Raw genomic sequence first — 11,844 nt, forward strand, 5'->3', positions numbered from 1 at the left:
TGTTGTGGTGAGGTGATTAATGAGTTCTTGGGAAGGAAAAGGGAGGTTTGCTTTCCTGTTTGGTTTTCTTTTCGTTCTTGTAAATTTATCACTTTTGATAAAAGGTGGGAGTTTCGTGTTTGTATCTCTGTAGCTAAACTTGAGTGAAGTTCTCCCGTTTTTCATCTCATTATTTACTTGAGATCAAGGAGAAAATCAAGGCAAAGATAACATGGCACTATTTTTCTGATGAAAATAGGTTAATAAGGCTTCGTTGTCCTGTAGTTTTGTGTTTGGTAGTGGTAGCACTTCAGAATAGTGCTTAGGACACAAATGTTACCACTTTGCTGGGGAATCTCCACATGGAGCTCATAGCACAAAGAGTTGTATCAGCATAACAGAAGGTCACATGTTTTGTGGGGTTGAAAGTAGCCAGGGCTGTTCAAGCTAACACTGCTAGCAGAGACAGCCTGTGGGTAAATAGTATTTCTTTTGACAGGAGCTGGAGGGCTGTCCAGGGGTTCAATTTTTATGCTCATTTGATTAGAGCCTGTTCATTCCAGATTGCATGTATTATAGAAAATGTCAGAGATAAAATTTATCTGGCTTTATTGTTGGTGGCCGTTCTCCCTGTTTCTTCTTTCTCTACTAGCATCTCTGACCTGTAGCTCCTACATCAGCATGAATAGAATAAACTTGATTGAAACTGAACTAAATTGGTAGCTTTTGGGTTGTTTCCAGTGCTGCTAAGAAATTGCCCTACCCAAAGGAGGCCCAGAATTTCTTCTGTGGCTGTTGTGTGGAGTGTTTGGTGCAGAAGGGCTTTCTGGGGAGTTTCCTACCTTGTCCATAGTATGCTGCGTGAGAGGCCTGTTTTCTGAGAAATTTCAGTACGTACAATTCTATATGTGATAAAACTAAGTGGTAAGGCAGAAGGGAGTTTGGAAGATCTTAGAATAATATATACTGTTGTGGGAATGTTTTTCAGGAGGCAAAGTACTTTTGCTCAAATATTCATCAGCAAGTGTTAACTAACGGAAAATATATTTGCTTTTTTAAGAAAAACAGGTCCTATTAGATGCTTTTAAAGTTTCTGGATACCAGGTGGTTAGTTACAAAAGGCCTTTTGATGGGATTTTATATCAGAAACGGATAATGCTGTGGTACAGCTGCTGTATGGTTTCTGGACGTAAAATTCTCAAACTCTTTTTTATTGTTGTTTGTTTGTTTGTTTTCTGTTTCATTTGTTTTTCTTCTCCTCTCTAGAGCTCAGTGAAAACTTTAGGCAGCACATAGGCTCACTGGTAAATTATATAGAATGCGTGTGTATTTTATGTTTAAGTTGGAATGGTAAGTGGATATTGATTTTTCTTTTTTTTTTTAAGGAAATGGCTTACCCTGTTGTTAATGGCAATTGACTTGTGCAATATTGTTGTTCTGTGATTATTTAAATAGTTATCACACTTCAAATTCAGGAGGAAAAATGATACTACCTTACTCGCCTCATTTATATTAGGACTGGTATTACTAGCATTAATGTTGCTTTGCAAACAAAGTGAGGCTGTTTTTCTGTGGTTTTAGGACTGACTTGCATATATCTTGTGTTTGATGCAGGGTTCAGTGGTCTCAGTTTAAAGGCTATTTTATTTTCAAACTGGAGAAAGTAATGGATGATTTCAGAACCTCAGCTCCTGAACCGAGAGGACCCCCCAATCCAAATGTGGAATATATTCCCTTTGAAGAGATGAAAGAAAGAATCCTGAAAATCGTCACTGGCTTTAATGGGTATGTACTGCTTGTTTTCTAAAAATCGGGGTAACAAAAACTTCCTAGTTTTCAACTTGGTAGTTTGTATTTTGTCTGTGATTGCCCATTTTGCTTCCTTAAATAGACAAGCAGAAGCAAATATATACCTTGGAAACCTGTTACAGTACTTTCAGAACTTTCACTTTATTGTTCTATCTTTGAATGAAAACAATGACATCCTGTGACATCAGTCACTTAATTTTTTTCGATATCTAGTTAGTTTTTAAGACCCTTCAATGAAGTGTGATATTACTTTATGCATTTAACTGGTTAAATAAATAGTAAAGTGAAATTTATTATTTTTTGAAATACCTAGCTGAAAGAAGTCTTTTGGTGTTCAGTTCCTAATTGCTTTGTGGCAGTTCAGTAGCGTTTGAAGAAGTAAAGCCGTGAGAAAAATTGCACGACCTTGAGGCAAGGTGTATTTGTTTCTGAATTGTTAAGCTGTGCCAGATTCAAATGTGTCGATCGAGTGATACTTACTAATTGAGACTTGTGGTATTCCATCTATTGCTGCCAGTGCCTTCAGTTAAATTTTTTTTGCTGCCTTCATAAGTATGGACATTTTGTTTCCTTTAAAGTTCCTTTTTTGCCTTTTATTTGGTGTATCTTTTTTTGTAGCTTATATAGTATATTTGCTGTTTCTGAACTGGATTACGTACTTACTGTGATCTGCATCATCATGCTTGTGAGTCTCAATATTTGCTTAAGAGAGACTTTCTCAGCTTGTCAGTAAAGGGGTGTGCTATAAAGCTTGCCTCCCTGTTACCCTGCAATTTTAGATTTGAAGGTGCTACTAACACGTCCTTGGTATCATTTTTTGATGCTAGGCTAGTCATTGTTCCACACTACTTAATTTATTTGTGGTGTAAGTGTATCTTAAGTCAGATCTTACCCTCCCCAAATTGCACTTGTGTAGGATATTTTTAAGAATGTGAAATTCAGCTTATTCTCAGCTACCCAATATTTATACCAGGCTACTTGACTGAAAGAATTTAAAAACAAGCCTATCCTTTATGCCTGAGTCTGCCTCTCGGCTGCCTCCCCCAGCTTTTTGTTAATGCTTCACTGCCCACAAAATTTGTTATGTTCTCTCATGGAGACAGCTAATGAATGGGCTGCTGTTATCTTCTGTTGTTTCAAACTGTACTAAACAAACCTCTGGGTGACCAAGTCTGGAGCTTGCTCTGGCCCTGCTGTTTTGATCTATTGGTGTAACAGGAGTGCTCGACTTCCTCGTACTTTGAAGTGAGCCACCCAGTCTTTGAGGAAGCAAGCTGCATGCATTAGTTAAAGGAAATAATCCATTAGGGTGTTTCAGAATCTTGGATTGTAGAATAGTTCATTAAGTAAATCCTACTACTGTGGGTGTGATTGTGAAAGCTGAATCCTGTGTCCATCTCCACAGGATTTTTTGTTGAAAACAACAGCAGGTTTTGGTTTGTGTGATCAGATTTATTCAGGCTTCTTATTTAGAGTTGTGGATGTCATTTCAAGGTACCATAGTGGAGAAGGAAGTTACTTGATGGAACCCTATTATTAGGATGATTTTATTGATTTTATTTGTTTAAAAGAATGAGGGGAAGAGTCCTTTAAAACTAGCTAGATTTTTTATTTTAACCTTTTTTTTTGTTGTTGAAGTCAAAGGAGTAACAGATTAAGAAGTACCCCTGTCTGGGGGGGATCTCTCTAAAAGAAGTGTCATTTAAAGAAAGCTCAAACTGGCTGTTTTAAGTGTACTGTATCTTATTTGACATCATGTAATATACTTGCAGAGCCAGATTCTCATACTATGCTTTAGAATTGCTTTGGAGTAGGAAGTTCTTAAGACTGGGGTTTTCTTTATCCGTTGCTAGTGAAGCAGAAAGTTCTAAGGTAAGCGATTGGGGATGTCAGATAACAGAGGATTCTTCACAAAACAAATAAAATAGGCATAATCATAATCCAGATTTTCACTTGTGTATATGTATGTTTTGGCTACAATTTAATATGGCTGCTAGAAGTAATTTTTCCAGATTGCTCTTGCATCCATCCATAGGATGAATTTTTGGTTTGCAATTCATTATGGACTGTAGTGCTATGAAGCACAGTTGTGGAGGTTTTTTTAGTTTGGTTTTTTTTTAATGTGTTCTTATATAATTTTTAAGAGGCTACCTGAAGTAGCCAGATGAGATTTATTCATGCAGCTCATACACTGAACCAAGTAAACTAATGAGCATTTAAGATCAATTCTCATACTGCTCACAGACTTTTACATTGGAGTTCATGTATAGATTTATACCTATTTAATTATTTGATTTTAAAATCACGTTGTGAACTGTTTTAAAATGCTGGATTTACAGAATTCACGAGGTGAAGTTAACTTTGGGTTTTGCCAACTAAAAACATTTACAGATGTTGAACAAATAACATGCAAAGATGGTGAAAATGTAACACTTGGTGCCATCTGCTGCCCAGTAAATGAAATTCAGTTTACTATGGAAAATCTTTGAGGGAAATGAACTGGCTTTAGCTTTGGTTTCATAGCTGAAAGTAAAATAAGAAGGAAACTGTTAGTTCTGCAGTTAGTTGCAGGCTGCGTACTTTCTTGAGTAGAGCAGACAGTGTTGAGATTCACAAAATGGTTCATGTCTTAGTGCTCGAGGTGTCCAGTTAGGGCCAGCTAAATGTAGGTTAGCCAGGCAGTGATTCTCCAGGATGTTGTATGGATTTGGCTGATGAAAAGTAATTTTAAACTTGTTCTAATTTTGTTTCTATGAAATAAATTGATTTTCAATCGACAGTCCTGAGTGTTAAAAAAATAGAGTCTCTAATTATTGACTTTTCAACCCCAAACCATCAGTGAGAAACAGTAGATAAAATTAACGGTGTCCCTGTGTGGGAAAGTGAACAGATCAAGTAAATTCTTTGTAGGTAGGTTAAGAGTTGGAATTTTTTTAAGAGGGCACTATACACAAGCTGAACATCATGAAGAATTTGGGTGTCAGAAGGATTATTGTTTCACCAGAAGTTGCTGAACAGCAGCACTGCTTGATTGATACCAAGGAAGCTTTAGGGAAATTAATAATGGCAGAACCATTGTCAAGTTTAAGAACTTTCATGTAATAAACTGAATTAAATGGAATACGTGTTCCTGGTTTGTACTTGGTGGATTTTTGGGATGGGGCAAGAGTTACGCATTTCACCTCTGTATTTTGACCCAGAAGTATTTTGCTTGTGTGCAAAACATTCGGTTTTTGCCAATTCTTGCTTTTAAGCAATAACATATCAAAGCAAATGTTTTAGAAAAACTGTCATCTTACAGCATCACTTTTTGCAAGTGTTTAATGTATTTGATCATTCATCAGCTGTATTCTAACTTTTTACAACTGACTTGTGGAGATTGATTTCACCATCTTTCTAGTCTTAGAAGTCAATTAAAGATAAGTTGGTATGGGGTAAGTCAGGATGAGCAGCAGAGGAAGGCATTTAACTGATGGGATAAATGCAATATAACTTCTGTGTTCCTTCAGATAGCTCTCTTGGAACCAGAGCTAAGGGTAGTTGCACTGTAGCCTACCCTCCATAGCGTGGTCCTGTTGAGGATTATAACTTCCTCAGTGATGTAATACACAGACAGTTCTGAAAAACTTAATTAAATTGCTGGTACTTGTTCACTCTTTCTGACTACTGTTTGCCTTTAGTTTAAGTGAAGTGTAATCATAGCTATGCTGCCCTGTTTGCACTCAACTAGTGGGACATCTGTGCATCTTTAAGATGTGGCTTTTTAGCTAATCACCTTTGCTTGAGATACATACTGTTTTAGCTAATGGCTTCAAAGACTGTGCTGAGCTCCTCAGAAAATAATAAATTGAATTTGTACAGAAATTTAGATTATAGGGATATATACACACATGTATATAAGCTTGTATTGATATTGCTGTGGATTTGATGTATCACTCGTATTCCCAATCAAGGAACGATTCTTAAGTCTTGTATCAAATATTCTTCTTAGTCAAATTTTTGAGCTGTTTATAGCTTCAACTTCAAATAGTAAGAATGTAAAATTGTGTGTGTGTTTGTTAATTTATTAAAATAACTTTTAAAGTATTTTGCTATTTTGTCAAAAGTCACAGAAGTCTGTTAAAATGTGGTGCTGTGAATTTGCAATGAGAGTGTACAACATTTCGTGTAACTGGTAAATGTGTGTGAGGTATTGCTTGCCTGAAAGGCCAGTTTTCATTTAAGTAGGAATGAAATTGAGCGCGGAATTGTTGGGAAAACAATGTGTGAGTGTGCTGCTTGTGGATTTGTTTCTTACTTTGACTTTAACTATTTTTACTGAACTATTCCTTTGAAGCATACTGTCCAGTTGTGGCAAATCGGAGTGTTTGTAAAAGCTGAAGTATAATGGTTCTACTAATTCCAACATCTAATGCTTTTTCTGTAAATGTATTTTGTAAAATATGTAATAAACTCCAAGTTGAGAATTTTTTAGCTCTAATGTGTATGACTCAAATTTGTTTTGAATTGCTTACCATTTCTGTTCCATATCATTGAATAATAAATACAGTCTTAAACTATTTTATTGTTGATGATCTGATTTCCTTTTTATTGTTCTAATGAATTGTTGGTGTTGTGGGGTGATGTATATAAGACTCTAAGAGGTTTGTGGTGGTGAGCACAAAAGACAGTGCAGGAGATAGTGACTCAAGGCCTTATTTGTCGCCTAATGATAACAAGTATCAGTACTGTTTACTTTCTGCCTTCTCAATAATGGGAAGAAAGCAAGTGTGTTTGCTTCCTAGCGGTCATACTCTTTAACATAAAATTAAATTGTTATAAATCTATTTCATTGCAGCATCCCCTTCACTATTCAGCGACTCTGTGAGTTGCTGACAGATCCTAGGAGGAATTACACAGGAACAGACAAATTTCTAAGAGGTGTGGAAAAGGTATGTATTTATCCGAGAGAGAATACAGCTAAACAGTTAGAAATACCACCTAATGTCTGAATTACTACCAAAGGTCTGTTGGTTTCATTACAGCTTGTAGCCATAGTATACCTAATAGCTACTCTAACTGTATGTGTTTCACGATTTTTAACATCAAAAAGCAGTTTTCAAACAATTGATTTAAGACCTAAAGATAAATCTTAGGCCTGTAACTGTTGTGTTTCCTAATCACTGTGTAGTACTTGAACTGTACTTGAATATTTTGATCAGGCATTTCCTTCCACGTTTGGATTCAGATTAAATCCAGTAGGTGAAGAAGGGATACTTCCCACTCCCTCCTTCCCCCCAGTGTCTTTTGTTTTGGTGTTTAAATCCTCTTGTGTGGAGGACTGTGCCTTCATACAAGCATACCAGTGTCATTTAACGGTAGTTTATAGCTTCTGTCAGAATGCGGGTTCTTACAGAAGTAGATAACAACCTTGCAGGATGTGGTTCCATGTAGAATTTTGTGAATGGCAGAATTGGCTTGAGGTTCCTGGAGTTTTCTGTAGAGATACCTTAACAGATGGAACCAAGTCCCTTTAAAGTTTTGCAGTGTTGTCAGGAGCTGAAGCTTCTGTTTCTGAACTCTTAATATTGTTTGTGCATTACAGAATGTGATGGTTGTCAGCTGTGTGTATCCATCTTCAGAGTAAGTATAATCGTGTTTTTCCTGAAACTTTAAGTGTGTGTTGGTAGAGGGGAGGAAGTGTGCATGTCTCCTACATTTCTCTTGCTGGTGGTGGCTGGATCTAGAAGATAGAACTGCAGAGTTCACAAGTGCAGAGTTCAGCTCTCCTTATCAGTGGTGAAGTCAGCAGTAGCAGCAATGGTCTGCAAGTGCTACGTGTAGTAATTTGGGAATGAATAAACAGCTTTGGAATTGGATATGTGGTACAGTTCAGTATTATCTGCAAACGCTAAGCTGTTATTTTATACCATAGCTGGCGGTGGGAAGAAGGATACCCCTCTAACAGTTGCACTGTAAATGCATATCCTAACCTGTTTCCCCAGGGTAGCTTACGGGTAGAGAACCTCTCAGGACTGACAGTGGCAGGACTGTTTAAGCTAGGTGGGGGAATTCTAGATGAACAAGCTTAAATTTATTATAATTTAAAATTCCTTTATTCATAAGATTCTAATATTTAACTATTTTTTTGGTAGGAAAAATAATTCCAATAGTTTAAATCGGATGAATGGTGTTATGTTCCCAGGAAATTCACCAGGGTACTCTGACAGGTAAGTTTAGTTTTGGGAGTTAACTAATTCTGGATAAAAGCAAGGTAGTTCTGGAAATAGCTGGTTCAGATCCCTTATTACCTGTTCAGATCGCAAATCGGTAGCTTCAAAATGGGATGTAACATGGAATACAGGTGGAAGGAGAGAAGAGGAGGCATGGACATATCTACTCTATCTACTCTATTCATTTTAGAATTGGTTTTATTTTAAAGTTTTTATGATGGTTTGAGGCAAGGAATTTAATCATTATAAAATAGCAAACTACTCATCTTTTGGTTTTGTTTTGGTGATCTTTTAATACAAGATTACAGCTGCATTCGTGCTGTTAGGAACAAATTACTAAAAGCATGGATTGATTTTTTTCTATTATTATTTTTAAAGATCTAATATAAATGGTCCTGGAACACCCAGACTAGTAAATCGGCCGAAGGTTTCTTTGTCAACTCCTATGACAACAAACGGTTTGCCAGACAGCACGGAACATAAAGAAACAAGTTTGCAGCAAACAGAAGATAAAAAACACAGGTTGGTGAGGAGTAATGTATTTTGAATTTTCATTATTCTCAGCCTTTTTCCACTCACGTCTAAAAAATATTTTAAGAGAATGGCCATCTGAGGTAGGTATAATTAAGTCTTAACATATGAGTATCTGTTGCAGGATTTGATATGTACTTGGTACTGTACTAGATAACTGTTGGCTTAAGTTTCTGCAGTTGCAGTAACACATCTCATAAATATGAGGTGTATAGTAAAAATGAAGAGTTTTCACTCTTCAGATATTCAGAAATTCACAGTTACCAGATTTGTGTCAGGATATTAAGCTACAACCAGATACAATATTTCATAAACGCTTTTCAGTGATTCTGACAGTAGGAATGGTCTGTGATTCGGACCTGTGTGATCACCATTTCCATCAACAACCAGGTGAAGGAGTGATGCCATTGAGGTTTTGTTATGTAGTAATTGGATTTCCACTGTTATCTCTTGTAGAATGTTGAAATAGCTGCTACTTTATTTTAAAAAGTGTGGTAAGATATAGAATGCTTTTCTTCAGTATAAACTACAGCTGCTTTTTTGTTTTTATAGTGAATCACCAGCATCTGAATCAGAAGGTGCTCAGAGCAGCCCAGTAAAAAATAAACACGCTGAAGATGATCTTGCAGAAGCAGAAGGACATGAGGTAAAGAGACTTAAATTTGACAAGGAAGGGGAAGCCAGAGATGCACCTAACCCAACTGCCTCCAGTGAAGTTTCTCTAGGTGTGGAGGAGGAGACAGAAACGTCCTCTGCATCTCAGGATAAAGAAAAAGATGCTGCTTGTGCCAGACAGCACCATACAGAGGAAGAGGAGGAAGGTATTTAAAATGTATTTGTCTTTGCTCTGTGCATTTTCCAAGGAGTTGGGATTTTTTTTTTGCTGGAGGTCAGTGATGTTGGGATTACTGAATGTCTCCGGTTGTGCATAAAGAGGTACTGCTTGTTCATACTTCAGTTTCACTTAATTTAGAAATTCTGGGGCTTCTTTTTTCCCTTTGTCCTACATTTCTATTTAAAAGTGTGTAAAAAGGTGCTTAAAATATTCTTGGGCAGTAAATTATGCGAGGGTGATAATGATGTGCCAAGAATTTGGGAATCCCTGCTTTGGCGTATCATCATATATTCTCATGTGTTCCCCAGAAGGGGGATGGGTCGTATCTATGTTAGGCTCTCTTTATCTGTATTTCAGTAATGTATTAATTCGTGTTCTTTCACTGAGGAGGCTGTGAGTGATGATGTTTCCAGATCCTATTAGAATTGTTTCCTTATGATATTTATTTTTTGTAGCTCATGTATTTTTAAAATGTTCTTCTGGATCATGGTGTGTGTGCACTTAAAACAGCAACATTTTCAACTTTTCTAAAAGGCTGCTTCTGAAGACAAATGGGGGACTGTGGGGAAGCAAGAAAAAGTTACTCGTTAGCCTGAGTCTTTATCCAATGAAGCTTAATTAAGTGAAGCTGTCTGTTTAATAAAAAGGACTTTATTATATGGTATATTAGGATAGTGTGGGTATCTTGATGAAATCTGCTAATACTTTACATCGAATAATATTGGGGATTGTCAGGTTTTGCTGTCCTTGGCTGTTTTGTGGAAGTGTTTAAGCATAGCTTGGAATGTAGAGTACTGTGATTGATTTGTTTAAAAATGCCATAGTAATACTGTACTTTTCGCTGTTTCTAGAGTCCTTCATGTCTCCCGTGAATGTCAGTTCAGACAGAAAAGATCAAGAAAAAGACACTGAATCCTCAACTGTGAATGAAGAGACCTCTGAGGAGAACAATCAAATGGAGGAGTCCCATCAGTCTCAGGCTGAGAAGGATTTACGCTCGGATGACAGTGAAATTAGTGGATCTTCCAGCAGTGGAGCTGATGGCAATGAAACTGAAGAGTTAGGGTCCTATGCCAGTGAAACTCCAGAAAATTCATCAGGGACCCCTATGGAAAACAGTGATGAAGCCACAGAAGCTGCAGATGAACCTATGGAGCAAGACTAATTTAAACCTACTTAGATGCAGTATTTTCCATAAGGCTCCGGTTTTACACTGTATAAATAATTTTATGTAATAAAGTGGACCTTTAGTTTTACAAACAAGAAGCAGGTTGTAAAATAAACTTCTCCATGGATTGAACCTTGAAAGAGTTGTGCGTGATAAGAACTGTGAATACCAGCTCCTTCAGGTCCTGCTTACCGCTGAACTTTCGTTTGGTCAAATCAGTGGTTTGTGTATAGTTTTTTTTATTTAGAATAAAAGTTTTTAAACTGGAAGGTAATTATAATTTTGACAACTTTTTTGGAGACTACCACACCTAGTTGTATGTAAGCAAGGAAGCTTTTTGTCTTGTCTTTTTCTGACAGCTATAGCAGTTACTTCATATTTTGGTTACAGTTTCAACATTTGACGCGTGAAATATGGGGTTTCATGCTGGTTTCCAGATTTTTATTTGAATACACACTATGAAACCTTATGTTGTGTGTTTAAAATGTTACATTTCACACACACACATATATATGCACGCATGCACATGTATGTGTACCCTCACTGTTCTAAAGGGGAAATGGTATATTTTTTTTGTTTCCTTAAAAGATAAATACAGCAAATACTTTTTCTATAGGAAAAGATAGGAATTCACCTCTCAAGGCATTTTGTTTTGTCTCTGGAAAACAGAACAAATGAAATCTGGCCCATATGAAACCCTGGAAATAGTAACATTGTTGAAAACACCAGAGTAAACACATTCCAAGAGAACTGTTCAGATTACAACATTTTTGTATACTTCTGAGGTGCCTGTGTGAAAGGATTTCATTTATTTATGAGAAAATGTGCTTTACGTTGAGAACGTTGTAATCAAAACATTAGCTTAAACTTTTGTAGAAGAAATGTTTGAAAATATGGTAAGAAAATACCTTGAAAGGAATGAACAGGTACTTGCCTTTTAGAGTGCTTCTTGGAGCATTGTGAATATTGTAGAGAAGTCTCAGTTTTTCTAAGGTATGCAGACGGCATTGCTATGATTGCACCACTGTATTGGAAGAATTAATATATGACCATAGTTATGTACCTGAGCTAAGTGACTAAAAGGTTTTAGGGGTGCATAGAGATCATCATGATTTGTATAACATTTTGGAAGTGAACTAAATATTTTTGAACATGCTACTTTGACAGCCAGTGTTACATTTTTTTCAAACCAGCTCAAAGCACAAACTACTGCTTTAAACTCTCGATATTTTCCAGTTCCCATATTTAAAGACATGCAAGCTGCAACCTCCCAGTCGCAATTACTGGCTGCCAAATTTATACCTGTTTCT

General features: G+C 36.6%; 1 protein-coding gene across 1 annotated transcript in view; it reads left to right on the forward strand.

The window, feature by feature from the left end:
• PPP4R2 (protein phosphatase 4 regulatory subunit 2) overlaps positions 1-11,429 on the forward strand; it is a 28,600-nt gene extending 17,171 nt beyond the window's left edge. Inside the window, exons 3-9 of the mRNA XM_069866015.1 lie at positions 1,594-1,764; positions 6,626-6,719; positions 7,373-7,410; positions 7,923-7,997; positions 8,379-8,522; positions 9,084-9,352; positions 10,218-11,429. Coding sequence (XP_069722116.1) covers positions 1,594-1,764; positions 6,626-6,719; positions 7,373-7,410; positions 7,923-7,997; positions 8,379-8,522; positions 9,084-9,352; positions 10,218-10,531 — 1,105 coding nt within the window. The 3' untranslated portion in view covers positions 10,532-11,429. The remainder of the gene's footprint in view (positions 1-1,593; positions 1,765-6,625; positions 6,720-7,372; positions 7,411-7,922; positions 7,998-8,378; positions 8,523-9,083; positions 9,353-10,217) is intronic.
• The last annotated feature ends 415 nt before the right edge of the window (positions 11,430-11,844 follow it).

This window comes from Phaenicophaeus curvirostris, chromosome 11 (assembly GCF_032191515.1).
Source record: "Phaenicophaeus curvirostris isolate KB17595 chromosome 11, BPBGC_Pcur_1.0, whole genome shotgun sequence".
NCBI lineage: Eukaryota > Metazoa > Chordata > Aves > Cuculiformes > Cuculidae > Phaenicophaeus > Phaenicophaeus curvirostris.